Here is a 21,202-nt window from a genome sequence, read left to right as displayed (position 1 = left end):
GTTATTTTTCTTCTGATTACCAAAGTTATCCATGTTCACTGTCAAATATTTGGAAAATAGAGACAAGAGTTTTGTTTTGTGTTTTAATCCAGGGAATTGTAAATGCCAGACAGCACACGCATCATCCCCACCCCCAACTTGGCTGCAGTCCCGCGTGTGCTGGGTCTGCCTGAACCTCATCAGCCCGCTCTTCCCACACCCCTCACCGTCCCCCACCCCCGGCTCCCTGCAACTCCAGGGGCCGCTCCTCCCGGCCACCAGGCCATGGCGAGGCCGTTTCCTCCACGGGGTTGCCCTTTCCCCCTGACCTGTCCTCCTGACCTTTTCTTCTCAGCTCTTCCCATCACTGATCCTCCGGCAAGTGGCCAGGACCACCGTGCCCAGGTCAGGGGGAAGGGGAAGCTGCCTCACACGGGACGCAGCTGGGGTCTTCTGCTGCTTGACCACAAAGCAGCGCCGACCTCCTTCTCCCCTCTCCACAGTCTCCAGTATCCCCCTCAGGATCTGAGCTGAACAGAGAACCCCCAGCTCGCCTGAGCCCTGTCATTAGGGGTTGACATCTTGTTGCATTCCCCTGATATGACAACTGGCAGTGAGGCTGGTGCACACATGGGTAATCTAGAAGGATCTTTCCCTTCCTTTTTCCTTCCTCCAGGCTTGTTCTTTCCAGAGAAGCCAGATGCTTTGGAGTTTAATTATAAAATGCAGTTGGAAGCACAGAATATCAGTACTGGAGAGGAAGGACCTTGTTCTAAATAATAGTTACCAGCATTTATTGAATATTTACTCTGTGCCAGGCCCATTTCCATGCATGGCCTCATTTAACCTTCCCAACAATTCTAGGAGGCAGGTGCCATCATCATCCTTGTTTTACCAGATAGAAAAATTATGAGGCTTAGGGGGGCCACAGGACATTTCCCAGCCTGTACCAAGTGGCACATGGTGGCACAAAATATTAGTTGGTGTTTAATAAAAAAGTATTCCATTGATGAAAGCTGCATTTGGCACTCTCCCCTCCCTTGGGAAATTCACAGTGCTTACCAACATACTAAAGGCCCTGACAAGTCCTGCAGAAAAGAACCTGCTTCAGTCAGTGTCTCTTCCATTGCAGACCCCACAGAACTACTGACCCAGAAAGCACAGTTTGGGGAATGCAGATTTTGACCAAACTCCTCATTTTAGAGAAGGGGAAACAGAGGCCCAGGCAGTGCTTTAGAGGCAGACCAGGTGTAGATCCTGGGGGCCATGCTCTTTGCACCCCACAGGAACCACAGAGCAGAGCTAGGCAAGCTCCGACCCATCTGCCCATCTGGCCTGCCACCTGCTTTTGTAAATATAGTGTTATTAAAAGTTATTTGATCCTGCTCCCTTGATTTACAAATGAGGCAATCTAGGCCCAGTGTGTGTGTGTGTGTGTTTGTGTGTGTGTGTGTGTGTGTGTGTGTGTTGGTTGTGGAGTTCCAAGTACCCGTCTCTTCATTGCACTGCCCCCTTTCTACTACAGTCCAAATGCCCCCACCCCACCCTAGGCACTTCTCCTGTTGCATTGGGTAAAACTGCCCAGGCCTGACTCGCCTGGGGGCTTCCCCCTGCCTTCCAGCAGAGGGTAAACAGAGATGGGCCAGCCCCGCCTTCTCCTTTAGGAAGCAAAAGTCTAAGAGGGCAATCCGTGTTTATTTTAATTCTGAAACAGATGCAGTAAAACATCATTAATTTCCCCTCTGCCAAGTTGAAACGTGAGATCATTTAGACAGGAACCAGGCAGAAGACAACCTGTGGCCGCTCCAGGAAGAGTTTATCAAACCAATGAATAGTGTAAATAGGATCCTAAGGGGTTGTTTGAAACTTCTCCAGAAAATAAATTATGTTCAAGGGCTCTCGGGTCACACTGAGGTACGTTGACATACAATGGTTATCTGTATTTTTCTTGGAGGTGGGGGTATAGGTGAATACACAAATAAAATCATTCTTATTGCTTCATTAAAGTGGTTCATGCAAAGAGCCCTTAATTAAAGTAGCTTGAGATGTGAACAATATAAAATGTCTGCAGATTCAAACTTTTTAGTTCAGATAGACCCCCAAGTGGGACCAATTAGGGAGATTTTATTACACTCTGAATCTGGGGTGGGGTACGGTTTTTACAGACCCTGGATGGCCAAGGCATGCCAGAGCACTAAGGATTCACCTAGAAACAGCAGCAGGGACAGAGGGCATAGACTGGGTCCCCGGGTGCAGGCTCCTCCTGGGGCAGCCAGACTGCCCAGACGGCCCTTCCAGCACCAGGAGCTGCAGCCTTGTCGCTAAGGTGGAGGGTAAAATAGTTCCGTGTGGGTGGCAGCTGGGCCCAGAGGCTTCCTCGTCTCTAGAGCAGGGGGAGACAGCCCGGATTGCAGCTCCTCCTTAGGTTCCTAAGGCCCTTCCCAAGCCCTTGATGGATGGGGACTGTTCCAGTTTGCTAATGCTGCAGAATGCAAAACACCAGAGATGGATTGGCTTTTATAAAAAGGGAGTTTATTTGGCTACACAGTTACAGTCTTAAGGCCATAAAGTGTCCAAGGTAACACATCAATAATCGGGTACCTTCACTGGAGGATGGCCAATGGCTTCCAGAAAACCTCTGTTAGCTGGGAAGGCACGTGGCTGGTGTCCGCTCCAAAGTTCTGGTTTCAAAGTGGCTTTCTCCCAGGACGTTCCTCTCTAGCAAGCTTGCTCCTCTTCAAAACGTCATTCACAGCTGCACTCAATTCCTTCTGTTATGTCAGCTCATTTATATGGCTCCACTGATCAACTTAAACCCACCCTGGATGGGTGGAGCAACACCTCCATGGAAATTATCCAGTCAGAGTCATCACCCACAGCTGGGTGGGGCGCATTCCAAAGAAACACTCAAAGAATTACAATCTGATCAACCCTGATAACATCTGCCCATACAAGATTACATCAAAGATAATGGCGTTTGGGGGACATAATACATTCAAGCTGGCACAGGGACTTTCCCTAACGACCAATCCCTGCCATCACGCCCCTAGCCAAATGCTGGAAGGAATTTGGGTTTTGTTGTCAGGCAGCTAAGGGTTTAAATCCTCGCCCTGCCAAGTACCAGCTCTGTGACCTTGGGCAAGATTTTTCTTTTCTTTTCTGGTTTTGGAGCCTCCATTTGCTCATCTTCCAAATGGGGATAGTGACTTCTCTCTCCATTAAAACATGACAGATAGCAGGCCTCACTGGCAACCTCACTCTTCTGGTCCCCTCTCTTCTACCAGTTGCTCTCCTTCAAGCTCATCTTCAAGAGTGGCTCTGCAGGAAGCCAGCTGCCATGCTGGGAGGACACTCAAGCAGCCCTCAGGAGAGGAACTGAGGCCTCCAGGTGGCAGCCATGTGGGGGAGTCATCTCAGAAGCAGATCCTCAACCCCCACCCCTGACTAACACCTTCTCTGCAACCTCCTGAGAGACCCTTAGAACCACTCAGCTAAGCTGCCCCCGGATTCCTGACCCTCAGAAACACTGTGAGATAATAAATGTTTGTTTTAAGCTGCTAAATTTGAGGGTAAGTTGTTATGCAGCAATGAATAACTAGTATGTTCACCTTTCAGTGTTATCACAAGAATTGAGAGTGAAGACACATCAAACATGGACCTAACTCACCGGGAACCAGTGGCTCCAGAGAGGGCAGAAAGGAGCAGCAGAAGGGAGTCGAGGGAGCACTGTACAGGGAGTGCCAGGCCAGGTCCAGGCCAGGCAGGGCCCCCCACCCCTGAATTCCTGGGAGGAGTCCAAGTTCTCTCCATCTCTTCCTGCCCCTGGTAGAAGACAACATCTCTCTCACCCAGACATTGGAGAAACCAGCTCAGGGATGGTGGAAGAGAGGGAACAGGAGTAAGAGGAGTGCAGCATCGGAACAGGTTAGAGCTGGGTTCGAATTATGGCTCTGGCGCTTAACTAGCTATCTGGTCTTGAGTAAATCAGCTAACCACTCTGAACCTCTGTTTCCTCATGTCCTGGGGACAATCAGGCCAAAACCTGAGGGTTGGTGTGAGAATTCAGTGAAGCAATACATTTAATGCACCAAGCACATAGTAGGGGCTCAATAAAGGACAGGCCAGCCACTCCCCTCCTCACCATCTCTTGTTGGAGGGGCAGGCTCCTGTGTTCCCTTCCTCACTCCGCTTTCTGCTCAGCAGGCAGCCCGACCTCGGTGGGGTGGAGTCAAGGGCAGGGGCTCTAAGTTCAGGATGTATCAAAGGTTGGGGGTTGGTCTCAGGAGGAAGATGGACACTGGACATAACCAAGCATTTCCCTAAAGAAACCCAAAAGGCTAAAAGCAGAGGACAAAATGTCCCGGCTGGATACCTGTTGTCTCCCTTTTCTCTCCTGGCTCAGAGTGGTGCTTGGGGCAGGGAGACCTTGGTCTGGAATACTCCAAGTGCCCTGGTGCCAGGCCAGCTTTCCCAGGACCAAGGAGGGCAAGGAGGGCCCCTTCCCAGTCTGTTGTGTGCTTGTGTTTGTATGCACATGTGCCTCAGTGTCTTCATCGTAAAAGGACACGCACAGACATGAATCCGTGTTATGGGGATGAGTGTGTTAGTGGGGGCAGCTTCATGTGCTGGGGAATCCAGAGTCCTCTCACTCATCTGCTGGGCCCGTGTCCATCTGCTTGTCTCCCTCTTTGCTACCACCACTGGAATCCACATCTCCAGCCTGTGGCATCTTTTGCCTGGACTAGAGCAAAACCTCCTAAGTGTTTTCTTTTCTTCCCCCACAACAAGTAATCAAAGAATGCAAATTAACGCAAGGATGAAACACCATTCTCCTTCCTCCATAAACTCCAGCAAGGATTTTAAAAATAATGACAATAAACAGGATTGGTGGGGAGGACACCCACTCTCCCCAGGCAGGAGTGTAAACTGGTACATTTCTGGAGGGCAATTTGGTAGGATGTACTTTTTTATTCTAAAGGTCCAGTTCTCAAAATATAATCTGTAGTCCCAGGAAAGTGGAGATCTACATGCAAAAGAATGGAGTTGGACTCCTACCTCACACCATATACAATACTTAATGCAGGGGGGGATGATTTTGGTGCTCTTTTTTTACTTTTATTTTTTATTCTTATTTTTACTTTTTCTGGTATAAGGAAAATATTCAAAAAATAGAATTGGGTGACAAATGCACAACTATATGATGGTACTGTGACCAGTTGATTGTACACCATGGATGACTGTAGGTATGTGAAAATATCTCAATAAAACTGAATTTTAAAAAAACTGAACTCAAAGATGGATGAAATACCTAAATATAAGAGCTAAAATCATAAAACTCTTAGAAGAAAATATAAGGGAAAATCTTTATGATGTTGGATTTGGCAATGATTTCTTAGATATGACACTAAAATCATGAGCAACAATTAAAACAAAAATAGATAAATAGAATTTCATCAAAATTAAAAACTTTTGTGCTGAAAGGATATTATCAAAAAAGTGAAAACACCACACAGAATGGCCAAAAATATTTGCAAATCATATATCTGATAAGGCTCTAGTATCCAGAATATATAAAGAACTCTTAAAAGAAGGTTTACCAATGGCTATAAGCACATAAAAATATCCCGAACACCATTGGCCATTAGGTAAATGCAAATCAAAACCATGAGATACCACTTCACAGCCATTCGGATGGCTACAATAATAATTTATTTAAAAAGGAAAATAAGTTTGACCAGACATGGAAAATTGGAACCCTGGTGCATTGCTAGTGGGGATGTAAAGTGGTTCAGCCACTGTGGGAAACAGTTTGATGGTACCTCAGAAAGTTAGGCATAGAATTACCATACAACTCAGAAAGTCCACTCCTAGGTACATACGCCAAATAACTGAAAAATGTACCATAAATGCACGTTCGTAGCAGCTGTATTCACAATAGCCAAAAGGTGGAAACATCCCAAATGTTCATCAAAGGATGAATGGATAAACAAATTGTAGTATATCCATACAATGGACTATTATTCAGCCATAAACAAGAATGAAGTATTGATACATGCTACACCACTGATGAACCTTGGAAACGTAATGCATAGTCACAAGAGGTCACATATTGGATGATTCCATTTATATGAAAATATCTAGAATAGGAAAATTTTTAGAGACACGAAGTAGATTAGAGGTTGCCAAGGGCTGGTGGAGGGGGAAATGTGGAGTAGCTGCTTACTGGGTATGAGGTTTCCTTTTGGGGAGATGAAAATGCTTTGCAACTAGAGTTGGTGGTTGCACAACAGTGTAAATATACTAAATGCCACTGAATTTTTCACTTTAAAATGGTTAATTTTATATTATGTGTCACCTCTATAAGAAAATATATAATTTAAATAAAAACTAGTTTCTGCACAAAAGATGTAGTTTCAAGGCTCTTTATGGTAATATTGTTTCTGATACAAAAAAGAGAGAGAGAGGAGGAGGAGGATGGGGGAGAGCGAAAGAGAGAGAGAAAGAAACAACTCACATATCCAAATACAGGGGCCTTGGATAAATAAATTATGGTAGTCCATACCTTGAAATACCACTTCTTGATTCTGGTCTATGCTAAAATTGGAGAATCAACTGTTGTAGACAAAAATTTATCAGTATAAAAAGATACACTGTTAAATAACAAAAGGTTACAAAACAACATTACACAACATTGTTTGAACAAAGCATCTTTATTGTGCATGTATGTATGTAGAGACACACAAACAGAAAAAGGAAGGCAGGAAGAGTCTGTATCAAGGTGAGAGCATCGACACTGTCTAGTTGGGAGGATTCTGAGGTTTCAGAATTTTTCATTTTGCTAATCCATACTTTCTAACTAGTCTATAATGACCATATATTTGTAAAAACGAAAGAAAAATAAACCCAATAACTTATTTTTAAATTAAAAACAAAAGAGTCAAATGGGGTGGGAGGCGGGGGTGGGGTGGCCGAGGGGAGGTGGCAGACAGCGCTTCTGGCCGCTACAGACCTAGCCCGGGAAAAGCTGGGGGGACTCCGGAGGGGGCTGTGCGGCACGACCGGGCGACCCAGGGCCACGAGGAGTCGAGTGGGGAAAGGGGATTGGGAAGGCCACGCCGGGGGTCACAACTATTCCTCTGATGTCTAGGAAGCTTCCCGGGAGGTTTTCGGGGCAGACTTCAGGTGGAACTTAACAGACTGTGGCTGTCGCGAGGGGGTCAAGCTTCCTTGGCCCGGGTGTGGGGAGCCGTCCCGGGTCTCCCGACCCCTTGCAGTCCTCGGACCGGGGAGGGGATGGGTGGGGGGCTGCTCTCGCGGCGCGTTCCGGCCCTTAGGGGCGCGGCGGGGCCCAGGGGGCGGGCGGTGGCTGGAGGAGGGGCCGCGGGCGACGGCGACGCGCGCTGCTCCGCGGCTCCGGCTCCTGCGCTGCCTGTTGCTCTCCCCACTCCGCCGCTGCTTCCCGTCGGGTGAACAGGGGAGGCGGCCCGAGGGGGTGCCAGGGCGCCGGCGGCCTCCCGCCCTCCTCCCTCCCCAGGCACCAGTCAACCCGGTGCTCCGAAGCGAGCCCGAGCGCGCGGGCGCGGGCCAGCCTCCCCGTGCGCCCGGACCCGCGAGCCGGGACGTGGGGCTGGCGGCCGAGCGATGAACGCGACCTTCCTGAACCACAGCTGCCTGGAGGCGGCGGGCGGCGCGGGCGGCGGCGGCGGGCCGGCCCTGGGGAACCGCGGCCCCGGGCTGGGCACGTGGCTGGGCTGCTGCCCCGGGGGCGCCCCGCTGGCGGCCGGCGACGGGGTCCCCGCAGGGCTGGCGCCCGACGAGCGCAGCCTGTGGGTGTCGCGCGTGGCGCAGATCGCTGTGCTCTGCGTGCTGTCGCTCACCGTGGTCTTCGGCGTCTTCTTCCTGGGCTGCAACCTGCTCATCAAGTCGGAGAGCATGATCAACTTTCTGGTGCAGGAGCGCCGGCCCTCCAAGGACGTGGGCGCCGCCATCCTGGGGCTGTACTGAGCGCCGCCCCGCCGCGGCCCCCGCTCTCCAGCGGTTCTTGAAGGAAGAGAATGTGGAAGGGCAGGACCCTCGCCCCCTCCCGGACCTCTGCAGCCATCTCCGGATGGACAGCGCGGAGGGCAGCGACGCGCCTCGGGGCGCCGGGTTCCGGGATGCGGCGGGACTGGCGGCTGCGGCGGGGGAAGGGACTTCCACGCCCGGCTTGATCCGGAGGGGGCTTCAGCCTTGACCCTGGGGGGCGGGAGGTTGGAGGGGGAGAGGAGGGTGTATCGGTGAGGGGGTGGGGGTTCTTAACCATTATTTTTAAGAAGTTGGGGCGGAGTGCGAGTGGGTGTGGAATGCAATTTGTGGCTGAGATCGCTCGCGTGGGAGTTTGCTGTGCTGGTGGAGAGGGTGGGGGGCGGCGCGGGGTCGGTTATGAGCAGGGTCCGGGGAGAGTTCTTGAAGAATCCGAGTAGCTGAGCTTGTTGCTCTGATTTTGCACTTAAAAGAAATCTTGTCATAAAACTGCAGCCGTCGGGCTTCCGGGGCCTTCCCAGTCGCGCCTCTGTGGTGTGTGGGTCTGCATGTGTTAGGGTGTGTGAGTGTCAAGGTGTGTGTTGGGGGTGGGTGGCGTGTGTCCTAGCGGCGGATACTCTGAGTTGATCCAAGAGAATCTATCCCCTGCGTGGAGACCCCTGGACTCCCAACCCGGGAGCCGAGCCTTCGGGGCAGAGCAGGGTCCCCACCATCCCCGCCTGCCCCCGCTCCGGCCCCATGCGGAGGCTGTGGCCTGGGAACCGAAAGAAAACGGTTTGGGGAGCCGGCAGCCACAAAGGCAGGTCCTGCAGGCCCACTGATCATTTGGCGAGATTAATTAAATCTTTGGGAAATTTGAGTCTATTATGTGAAAGGAAAAAAAAAAAAAAATCAGTGAGTTGAGTCCAAAAGTGGGGAGGGGGTATATAGTAAAATTAACAATCAGAAAAATGAACAAATAAAATTCAATTGCCAGGGAAGGGGTGGGGGGAAATGGATCTAATTAAAAATTCAATTATGGGGTCCCGGGGCGGGGGGGGGGGGGGGGTGGAGCTGGGCCTTGTGGCCTGAGCTTGCCCCCTTAGCCTAGTGCCAGCCGCACTCAGACACCCTGCTACTTGGAAGGTTTGGGAGTGAGCTCTGGTGGATTTTCCCCTCTCTTTTTTCTTTTACTATGAGTGGAAGTGAAGGTGAATGAGAAGAAAGATGGCTGAAGCCTTAACTGGATTGGGGAAGGAAAAGTGATGGGAAATGCAATCTCATGTCTTCCATCGTTGGGGCCCAGGGGCAGGGGGCAGGTATCTCAACAAAAGCATAGCTGATCACTGACTATGAGGAATCCGGAATCTTCCTGGCTCCCAAGCCCTCCTGTGCAGTCAGAATCACCATCATCTGGATGTGTCTCGCTCCCACCCACCCCCTGCCCCAGCCTCAGCTCTGGGAGGGTTTGTCCAGTTAGGACAGGATTGTGAAGGTCGGGGGGCACAAGGGCTCCTTGCAAGGCATCCGTGGGGTAAGACCTGTAATGTGGAGAACGTTCTTTTGATGGTTTGGTGTGACTTGCAGCCTCAGCCTGATTGGGGGAGAGCAGCCTTTAGTGATTTAGGCAGCCCGGGTATTTGGCTTCCCAGACAGGTGTCTGGGGCCTGGGTTGACCTGATGGCTTGGAGAACGCAGGTCAGACAACTGCATACATTCAAGCAAAACCCCAAATGACCAGAAAATGAGGGTTCCGGGAATATGGGCTTAGACCCCATTTCCTGGCTGTCTGAGTTAGAGGGAACATGACAGAAACTTCCTTCTGATAAAATGAGTCTGCTACTAATTGTGACTGGGGCAAGAGGGAGGCAATGCAAGAGTTAAGCTTCCTGAACATGCTGAAAAGGAAAGCATTAATGGGGAAGCTTTGTAGGATTTTCTCTCTGTTTAAAAAGAGGACAGCAGAGACATGTACCACCTGCTGTCAAACTTCCTTCCCATGAATAGTACACCCACATATACAAATCTGCACACGTGGCAGGGGGCACACGCTTACAGGCACATGTGTATGAGCGTATGTTCACACTTGCAGGCAGTTTCAAGCCACAAGGTTAGAAGACAACTCGTGGTGGGATCCTGGGATGGGGTGGAGGGTGAGGGACCACAATTGCCGCGCCTGCTGGTTCTCCCTGAGGCCTGGCTGTCCTGCAGGGTGGTTACTGAGTGGCCTTATATTAACTGCTGGGGTGGGGGTAGGAGCACCAAGTTACATAAGAGCACGAGGCCCAGTGCTAGAGGGAGGGGAGCCTGGATGCGAATCCCAAACCTGGAGCAATCTGGGTGGAGGATACAGAAGGGGCTGGTTCTCCATCCAGACAATGAGAGCTCCTCTTACAAAGCCTGTCCAGGATATAAGGGCCAAATTTCAGAGGGTCCTGGCTTCAGAAGACAGAAAGCCTAGGACCCTGGTCTTTGAAATCCTTGCTGCCCTGCCCCCTAGCTCTGTGACTCTGGAGAAGTAACTCAACATCTCTGTGCCTCAGTTTGCTTATGCACAAAATGAGGCGCTAGGACCCACAGCCCACAAGAGATAAGTGTGTAAAGCAGCCAGCACAGTTCCTGGCATGTAAGAGACACTTACTGTGATTACTGTTGTTTTTGCTTACTGTGTGACCTCTTTCTCAGTAAAATATATTTGGTTCTATGACATGGGATCCCTGGACAGAAGAGCAGCATCTCATATTTGCAAAGCATTTTGTAGTTTCCAAAGAACTTCCATAAGCAGGATGAAAATCGTGTATGACTGTCTACTGTGCCCAACTCCGACTCCATGCTTTACCCCACATCCCTGTGGGAAGGGTTCATTTCTGCTCCCTTTTACAGATGAGGTTTCCCAGATCTACTGAGAAGGGGCAGAGCCAGGACCTCCCAGTGCGACTCTATTTTCCACTGTCTGTGATCTCAGGCTTGCAGAATCTTGGTGAGTAAGAGGAGCACACCTTCTCCTACTTTCCTGTTTTGTAGGAGGGGAGACTAAGGCTCAGTCTAACGAGTTTGCCCAAGTCCATTCATGCAGCCAGTGCCCACTGTGAGGCTGCTGTGGGCCATGCTGTGCCAGGTTCAGGGTGAGCAAAGGGGTGGCAGAGCTAGAGTCCAGCCCCAGCCTGAAGCACCCTGGCCCCCACCCCCCGCTCCTGCACCTGCTCTGCTCCTTAGGGCCAGGCACCTCAGGGCACCTCCACTTTTCTTCCTCTGAGTCAGGGTTGGTATTTCTGGTGTCAGATGTGCCCTCCCTGGCAGGATGTCCCCCAGGATGGGGGGCAGTAGGGAGAGTTTACCTTGCCACCTCCACTTACTTTTCCATTTGCTGGTCTGAGCTGAGTTCACCCTGGGGATGCTCAGCTGCAGCTGCTGGGAGTTGTCCTCCCCAAGCTCCCCTGAGAACCCAACTCACTGCAGACCAAGAGCAGCCTAGAGAACCAGGGGTGGCATCAGTGGGAAAGAATGAAACCTGAGAAGAAGTGGTGGGTCCAGATACAATTGGCCCACATCCAACACTCCAATTGTGGGGAGAAGCCATACACGTGCAACACATACACTCAAACCTCCTCCCCAGTTTTATTTATTTATTTTTTATTTTCATTTTACTGAGATATATTCACATACCACGCAGTCATACAAAACAAATTGTACATTCGATTGTTCGCAGTACCATTACATAGTTGTACATTCATCACCTAAATCAATCCCTGACACCTTCATTAGCACACACACAAAAATAACAAGAATAATAATTAAAGTGAAAAAGAGCAATTGAAGTAAAAAAGAACACTGGGTACCTTTGTCTGTTTGTTTGTTTGTTTCCTTCCCCTATTTTTCTACTCATCCATCCATAAACTAGGCAAAGGGGAGTGTGGTCCTTATGGCTTTCCCAATCCCATTGTCACCCCTCATAAGCTCCATTTTTATACACTTGTCTTCGTGATTCATGGGTTCTGGGTTGTAGTTTGATAGTTTCAGGTATCCACCACCAGCTACCCCAATTCTTTAGAACCTAAAAATGGTTGTCTAAATTGTGCGTAAGAGTGCCCACCAGAGTGACCTCTTGGATCCTTTTGGAATCTCTCTGCCACTGAAGCTTATTTCATTTCCTTTCACATCCCCCTTCTGGTCAAGAAGATGTTCTCCGTCCCACGATGCCAGGTCTACATTCCTCCCCGGGAGTCATATTCCACGTTGCCAGGGAGATTCACTCCCCTGGGTGTCTGATCCCACGTAGGGGGGCAGGACAGTGACTTCACCTTTCAAGTTGGCTTAGCTAGAGAGATAGGGCCACATCTGAGCAACAAAGAGGCATTCGGGAGGAGGCTCTTAGGCACAATTATAGGGAGGCCTAGGCTCTCCTTTGCAGCAACCGTCTTCCCAAGGATAAAACCTATGGTAGAGGGCTCAACCCACCAAACCACCAGTCCCCTATGCCTGTGGTCATGTTAGCAACCATCGAGGTGGGGTAGGCCAATACCCCTGCATTCTCCACAGGCTCCTCAAGGGGGCTCTACATATTTTTTTCCTTGTTTTTTTTTTTTAACTTTTTTTTCCTTTTTCAATCAACTGTATGAAAAAAAAAATTAAAAAAAAACAAACATACAATAAAAGAACATTTCAAAGACAACTAACCTAAGATAACTGCTTTACTTCCAACCTGTTCCTACTTTACCCCAAGAAAGTTACCTAATATAGCAACATTTCTGTGAACTTCTTCCTGCTATATCCGTCAGAAATTAACAGACCATAGTCATTCCTGGGCATCCCCAGAACATTAAATAGCTTATCTGTTCTTCTTGGATTATTGTTCCCCCTTCCTTAATTGCTCTCTATTGCTAGTTCCCCTACATTCTACATTATAAACCATTTGTTTTACATTTTTCAAAGTTCACATTAGTGGTAGCATATAATATTTCTCTTTTTGTGCCTGGCTTATTTCACTCAGCATTATGTCTTCAAGGTTCATCCATGTTGTCATATGTTTCACGAGATCGTTCCTTCTTACTGCTGTGTAGTATTCCATCGTGTGTATATACCAAATTTTATTTATCCACTCATCTGTTGAAGGACATTTGGGTTGTTTCCATCTCTTGGCAATTGTGAATAATGCTGCTATGAACATTGGCGTGCAGATATCTGTTCGTGTCACTGCTTTCCGATCTTCCAGGTATATACTGAGAAGTGCAATCGCTGGATCAAATGGTAACTCTATATCTAGTTTTCCAAGGAACTGCCAGACTCACTTCCAGAGTGGCTGAACCATTATACAGTCCCACCAACAATGAATAAGAGTTCCAATTTCTCCACATCCCCTCCAGCATTTGTAGTTTCCTGTTTGTTTAATGGCAGCCATTCTAACTGGTGTTAGATGGTATTTCATTGTGGTCTTAATTTGCATCTCTCTAATAGCTAGTGAAGCTGAACATTTTTTTCATGTGTTCCTTGGTCATTTGTATTTCCTCTTCAGAGAGCTGTCTTTTCGTATCTTTTGCCCATTTTATAATTGGGCCGTCTGTACTATTGTCATTGAGTTGTAGGATTTCTTTATATATGCAAGATATCAGTCTTTTGTCAGATACATGGTTTCCAAAACTTTTTTCCCATTGAGTTGGCTGCCTCTTTACCTTTTTGAGAAATTCCTTTGAGGTGCAGAAACTTCTAAGCTTGAGGAATTCCCATTTGTCTATTTTTTCTTTTGTTGCTTGTGCTTAGGGTGTAAAGTCTAGGAAGTGGCCGCCTAATACAAGGTCTTGAAGATGTTTTCCTACATTATCTTCTAGGAGTTTTATGGTACTTTCTTTTATATTGAGATATTTCGTCCATTTTGAGTTAATTTTTGTGTAGGGGGTGAGGTAGGGGTCCTCTTTCATTCTTTTGGATATAGATATCCAACTCTCCCAGCCTCATTTGTTGAAAAGACCATTATGACTCAGTTCAGTGACTTTGGGGGCCTTATCCAAGATCAGTTGGCCATAGATCTGGGGATCTATCTCCGAATTCTCAATTCGATTCCATTGATCTATATGTCTATCTTTGTGCCAGTACCATGCTGTTTTGAAAACTGTGGCTTTATAATAAGCTTCAAAGTCAGGGAGTGTAAGTCCTCCCACTTCGTTTTTCTTTTTTAGAGTGTCTTTAGCAATTTGAGGCATCTTCCCTTTACAAATAAATTTGATAACTAGCTTTTCCAAGTCTGCAAAGTAGGTTGTTGGAATTTTGATTGGGATTGCATTGAATCTGTAGATGAGTTTGGGTAGAATTGACATCTTAATGACATTTAGCCTTCCTATCCATGAACATGGAATATTTTTCCATCTTTTAAGGTCCCCTTCTATTTCTTTTAGTAGAGTTATGTAGTTTTCTTTGTATAGGTCTTTTACATCTTTGGTTAAGTTGATTCCTAGGTACTTGATTTTTTTAGTTGCTATTGAAAATGGTATCTTTTTCTTGAGTGTCTCTTCAGTTTGTTCATTTCTAGCATACAGAAACATTACTGACTTATGTGCATTAATCTTGTATCCCGCTACTTTGCTAAATTTGTTTATTAGCTCTAGTAGCTGTATCGTCGATTTCTCAGGGTTTTCCAGATATAAGATCATATCATCTGCAAACAATGACAGTTTTACTTCTTCTTTTCCAATTTGGATGCCTTTTATTTCTTTGTCTTGCCGGATTGCCCTGGCTAGCACTTCCAGCACAATGTTGAATAACAGTGGTGACAGCGGGCATCCTTGTCTTGTTCCTGATCTTAGAGGGAAGGCTTTCAGTCTCTCACCATTGAGTACTATGCTGGCTGTGGGTTTTTCATATATGCTCTTTATCATATTGAGGAAGTTTCCTTCAATTCCTACCTTTTGAAGTGCTTTTATCAAAAACGGATGCTGGATTTTGTCAAATGCTTTTTCAGCATCTATTGAGATGATCATTTGATTTTTCCCTTTCGAATTTTTAATGTGTTGTAATACATTGATTGATTTTCTTATGTTGAACCATCCTTGCATGCCTGGAATGAACCCCACTTGGTCATGGTGTATGATTTTTTTAATGTGTCTTTGGATTCGATTTGCAAGTATTTTGTTGAGGATTTTTGCATCTATATTCCTTAGGGAGATTGGCCAGTAGCTTTCCTTTTTTGTAGCATGTTTGCCTGGTTTTGGTATTAGATTGATGTTAGCTTCATAAAATGAGTTAGGTAGTGTTCCATTTTCTTCAATGTTTTGAAAGAGTTTGAGTAAGACTGGTGTCAGTTCTTTCTGGAAAGTTTGGTAGAATTCCCCTGTGAAGCCATCTGGCCCTGGGCATTTATTTGTGGGAATATTTTTGATGACTGATCGGATCTCTTTGCTTGTGATGGGTTGGTTGAGGTCTTCTATTTCTTCTCTGGTCAGCCTAGGTTGTTCATATGTTTCCAGGAAATTGTCCATTTCCTCTACATTATCTAGTTTGTTGCCATACAGTTGTTCATAGTATCCTCTTATAATTTTTTTGATTTCTTCAGGATCTGCAGTTATGTCACCTTTTTCATTCATTATTTTGTTTATATACATCTTCTTTCTTTTTGATTTTGTCAGTCTAGCTAGGGGCTTGTCAATCTTGTTGATCTTCTCGAAGAACAAACTTTTGGTGATATTTATCCTCTCTATGGTTTTTTTGTTCTCTATGTCGTTTATTTCTGCTTTAATCCTTGTTATTTCTTTTCTTCTACTTGGTTTAGGATTGGTTTGCTGTTCATTTTCTACCTTCTTTAGTTGTTCCATTAGTTCTTTGATTTTGGCTCTTTCTTCCTTTTGAATATATGCATTTAGTGCTATAAATTTCCCCCTCAGTACTGCTTTTGCTGCATCCCATAGGTTTTGGTATGTTGTGTTCTCATTTTCATTCATCTCTTTATATTTAGCAATTTCTTTTGCTATTTCTTCTTTAATGCACTGATTGTTTAGGAGTGTGTAGTTTAACCTCCAGGTATTTGTGAATTTTCTAAGTCTCTGATGGTTATTGACTTCTAATTGTATTCCATTGTGGTCAGAGAATGTGCTTTGAATAATTTCAATCTTTTTAAATTTATTGAGGCTTGTTTTATGTCCCAGCATATGATCTATTCTGGAGAAAGTTCCGTGAGCACTAGAAAAGTATGTGTATCCTGGTGATTTGGGATGTAATGTTCTGTATATGTCTGTTAAATCTAATTCATTTATCAGATTGTTTAGGTTTTCAATTTCCTTATTGGTCTTCTGTCTGGTTGATCTATCTATAGGAGAGAGTGATGTGTTGAAGTCTCCCACAATTATTGTGGAAACATCAATTGCTTCCTTTACTTTTGCCAGTGTTTCTCTCATGTATTTTGTGGCACCTTGATTGGGTGCATACACATTTATGATTGTTATTTCTTCTTGTTGAATTGCCCCTTTTATTAGTATGTAGTGGCCTTCTTTGTCTCTCAAAACATCCCTGCATTTAAAGTCTATTTTATCCGAGATTAATATTGCTACACCTGCTTTCTTTTGGCTGTAGCTTGCATGAAATATTTTTTTCCATCCTTTCACTTTCAATTTCTTTGTGTCCCTGTGTCTAAGATGAGTGTCTTGTATGCAACATATTGATGGTTCATTTTTTTTTATCCATTCTGCGAATCTATATCTTTTAATTGGGGAGTTTAATCCATTTACATTCACCATTATAACCATGAGGGCATTTCTTGAATCAGCCATCTTATCCTTTGGTTTATGTTTGTCATATATATTTTTCCCCTCTCTCTATTAATATCCTTTATTGTACCCATACCAAATCTCTTTAGTACTGAACCTTTCTCCAAGTCTCTCTGTCCTTTCTTTGTTTCTCTGTCTGTAGGGCTCCCTTGAGTATCTCCAGTAGGGCAGGTCTCTTGTTAGCAAATTCTCTCAGCATTTGTTTGTCTGTGAAAAATTTAAGCTCTTCCTCAAATTTGAAGGAGAGCTTTGCTGGATAAAGTATTCTTGGTTGGAAATTTTTCTCACTCAGAATTTTAAATATATTGTGCCACTGCCTTCTCGCCTCCATGGTGGCTGCTGAGTAGTCACTACTTAGTCTTATGCTGTTTCCTTTGTATGTGGTGAATTCCTTTTCTCTTGCTGCTTTCAGAAGTCGCTCCTTCTCTTCCGTGTTTGGCAGTGTGATCAGAATATGTCTCGGAGTGGGTTTATTTGGATTTATTCTATTTGGAGTTCGCTGGGCATTTATGATTTGTGTGTTTGTGTTGTTTAGAATATTTGGGAAGTTTTCCCCAACAATTTCTTTGAATACTCTTCCTAGATCTTTACCCTTTTCTTCCCCTTCTGGAACACCAATGAGTCTTATATTCGGACGTTTTATATTATCTATCATATCCCCGAGGTCCATTTCGATTTTTTCAATTTTTTCCCCATTCTTTCTTTTATGCTTTCATTTTCCATTGTGTCATCTTCCAGGTCACTGATTTGTTGTTCACCTTCCTCTAGTCTTCTACTATGAGTGTCCAGAATCTTTTTAATTTGGTCAACAGTTTCTTTAATTTCCATAAGATCATCTATTTTTTTATTTAGTCTTGCAATGTCTTCTTTATGCTCTTCTAGGGTCTTCTTGATATCCTTTGTGTCCCATACTATGGTCTCATTGTTCATCTTTAGTTCTTTGAGTAGCTGCTCTATGTGCTGTGTCCCTTCTGAACTTTTGATTTGGGTGCTTGGGCTTGGGTTATCCATATCGTCTGGTTTTTTCATATGCTTTGTAATTTTCTGTTGTTTTTGGCCTCTTGGCATTTGCTGAACTTGATAGGGTTATTTTAGGATTTGTAGACCAATTGAAGTCCTTATCTCTAATTTATCAGATCTACAGCTTCATGGAATACAGTTTCTCTAACTAACCAGCAGGTAGTGTCCACGAGCCACCTGTTCTCCACAAGCCAGTTCTCCCCTTCTTTGCCTTTGTGGTGAGTGAGGGAGTGAGTCTTGTGGGGTCCAATTGGTGAACCAAGTTTGCGTGTGTAGTTGGTGTTGCCCAGCCTGTATATGGGGTGTGTTTCTGGGCAGTCAGGGAGGGGGGGTGGCCCTAACAATCAAATCTCCCTGGTGATCCTGGAGTTTTAAAGCTGCTGCAATAGTCTAATCCTTCAGTTCTGTCCTGCCACAGTTTGTCTCTGCCACTGACCCACAAGTCCTTGGTATTGGCGTATGGCTCCTGAGACTTGCGAGTGGGTCCCTGTTCCAGGCCGTGCACCCCCTAGTCCTCTGTTGAGGGATGACTGTGCTATGTCACAGGTGAGTGCCGTCCCCCCAGGGTGGTTCTGGGCTGCCGGACTGTGTAGGGAGGCTCCCAGTCTGCTGAAATGATGGCTGAATGGGGCTTTGTTAATTCACACTGCTCCACCTTCCCAACTCTGGGACAATCAGCTGAGGTTGCATGGAAGGCTAATGTCCACGCCTAGTTTTGTGGTGTGTGCCTGTTATTTGAAGCACTTCCGTCACACTGGGTTGTCTGGGGCAGCTCTGGGCTATGGGGCTGGCGATGGGCAGGAGTGTTTCCTGTCCACCAGGATGATGGCTGTGAGTGGACACCCCCCTTTTCCTGGGAAGTTGTGGTGTTTAGTGAATTTTTTCAGCCACTGGATTATTGCCTTTTGTCTCAGAGCTCTCTTAGTTCTGCTCTTGTCTTGACCTGCCCAAATTGCAAGTCTTTGAGGCTTTCTGTATTGGGCTTCTTAGAGTAATTGTTTTAGAAAAAGAAAAAAAAAAGGGGGGGCCCTCCTCACAGATCTAATGGGTTATTGAAATGCTAAGGGACAAAGCAATTAAGGCCATTAAGGAAATGTCCACAGGGCAGAGAGATCACCTTTTCTTCGGGATTTGCATATGAGCCTCCAGGCCTGAGCTCTGCCCTTCCCCTTTCTATGTTCACCAGAACTCCAAAAATCCTCTGCTTTTATTTTGGAGTTTTTCATGCTGTTTTTTTTCTATGCCTGTCTCCTCTCTGCTGGGCTGGCTGCTCTTAGATTGTCTGGTGTCTGGTCTCAGTGTATCTATGGTTGGAGTTTGGATCAGTAGAATGAGTTTCCTATAAGGGCTGCCACTGCAGTTCTCCCTTCTCCTTCCCGGAGCTGACAGCCTCTCCTCCCATGGGACAGAGCCTGGCAGGGAGGGGTGAGGGTCCCCTGGCCACAAAAACTTACAGATTTCGCTGATCTCAGCAGTTCCATGTTTTCATGAGTGTTGTATGAAGTATGCCCAAAGTCAGATTGCTCTGTGGTGTCCAGTCCACGCAATTCCTGGCTTTCTACCTACTTTCCTGGAGGAGTAACTAAAACATACAGCTCACCAGTCCGCCATCTTGCCCCACCTCCCACCCAATTATGTTTTAAAGCAATTTAAATACTAAGAACAAAAATGTTGTATATTTTTCTATGTAGTTACCATTTCTGGTGCTCTTCATTCCTTCTTGTAGATCCATGTTTCCATTTGATAACATTTCCTCTGCCTTACAGACTTCCTTTAACGTTTCTTGTTGAACAAATCTGCTGGCAACGAATACTTTCAGCTTTTGTAGGTCAGAAAATGTCTTTATCTTTTTTTTTTTAATGACGTGAAATTCACATCACCTAAAGGGAACGAAAAAAAAAAACATGTGATCATCTCAGTTGATGCTGAAAAGGCATTTGACAAAGTCCAACAAACTTTCATGATAAAACCCCCCAGAAAACTAGAACAAGAAGGGAACCTTCTCAACATGATAAAAGGACATTTATGAAAATCCCACAGCAAACATTATCCTTCATAGTGCAAAACTGAAAGTTTTCCCACTAAGATGAGGAAGAAGCAATGATGCCCACTTTCACCAGTTGTTCAACACTGTATATAAGAATTGTTGGTGTCCCAGAAGAAAAGAGTAAAGTGCTAGGAAGAGTGTTTCATGACATAGTTGGGAAAAACTTCCCAACCTTTCTAAATGAGATAAATATGCAAATGAAAGATGCTTGATGAACTCCAAATAGAAAAAATCCAAATAAGCCCACTGTGAGACATATACTGATCAAACTGTCAATGCTGAAGAGAAGGAGAAAGTTCTGAAAGCAGCAAGAGAGAAGCAATTCACCACATGCAAGGGAAACCACAGAAGACTAAGTACTGACTACTCAGTGGGCATCTTGGAGGTGAGAAGACAGTGGTATGACATATTTAAGATTCTGAAAGAGAAAAATTGCCAGCCAAGAATTCTTTATCCAGCAAAGCTCCCCTTCACAATTGAGGGAGAGTTTAAAATTTTCAGACAAACAAATGCTGAGAGAATTTTTTAACAACAGACCTGACCTGCAAGAAATAACTAAAGGAAGCTCTACCAGCTGAGAAGAAAAGAAAGAGGAGAGGTCTGGAGAAGAGCACGGAACTGAAATCTCAAAGAATCCACAAGGAAGTGGCTAGAACTAATATACAAATTCAGCAATGTTGCGGGGTAAAAGATCAACATGAAAGTTAGTTATATTTCTATACACCAGTAATGAATGATCCGAAAAGGAAATTACAAAAGCCACTCCATTTACAATAGTATCTAAAAGAATAAAATATCTAGGAATAAATTTAACCAGGGAGGTGAACAATGAAAACTGCAAAACCTTGCTGAAAAAATTAAAGGAGAACTAAATAAATGAAAGACCTCCTGTGTTCATGGAACGGAAGACTTAATGTTCTTAAGATGGCAATGTGATCTACAAATTCAGTGCTACCCGCGATAAACTCCAGCAGCCTTTTGTACAGAAATGGAAAAGCCAATCCTTAAGTTCATATTTGCAAGGGGCCCCAAGTAGCCAAACCAATCTCGAAAAAGAACAAAGTTGGAGGACTCACACCTCCTGATTTAATTACAAAGCAACAGTAATTAAAACAGTGTGTTACTGACACAAGATTTGGCACAGAGACCAATGGAATAGAATTGAGGGTCTGGAAATAAACCCACACATCTATGGCCAGTTGATTTTCAAGAAGGATGCCAAGTACATTCAATGGGCAAAAAAATGCCCTGTTCAACAAATAAGTGAATTTGGACTCCTACCTATAAAGAGATAAATTAATTCAAAATGGAATAATGACATAAATATAAGAGCAAATAGTATAAAATTCTTTCAAGAAAACATAGGGACTTATCTCCAGGACTTTGTATTTAGCAACATATTCTC

General features: G+C 45.4%; 1 protein-coding gene across 1 annotated transcript; it reads left to right on the top strand.

The window, feature by feature from the left end:
* Positions 1 to 7,440: 7,440 nt before the first annotated feature.
* On the top strand, positions 7,441 to 8,206 carry LOC119514476 (reprimo-like protein). Its single transcript, XM_037810249.1, has one exon. The coding sequence runs from the start codon at positions 7,621 to 7,623 to the stop codon at positions 7,981 to 7,983; it is 363 nt and encodes a 120-aa protein (XP_037666177.1). The 5' UTR covers positions 7,441 to 7,620; the 3' UTR covers positions 7,984 to 8,206.
* The last annotated feature ends 12,996 nt before the right edge of the window (positions 8,207 to 21,202 follow it).

Source organism: Choloepus didactylus, chromosome 18 (assembly GCF_015220235.1).
Source record: "Choloepus didactylus isolate mChoDid1 chromosome 18, mChoDid1.pri, whole genome shotgun sequence".
Lineage (NCBI taxonomy): Eukaryota > Metazoa > Chordata > Mammalia > Pilosa > Megalonychidae > Choloepus > Choloepus didactylus.
This window is presented reverse-complemented; position numbering and strand designations above follow the sequence as displayed.

Coding starts and splice junctions, on each gene's coding strand:
- LOC119514476 (XM_037810249.1), top strand. CDS start 7,621: ATGAACGCGACCTTCCTGAACCACAGCTGCCTGGAGGCGGCGGGCGGC.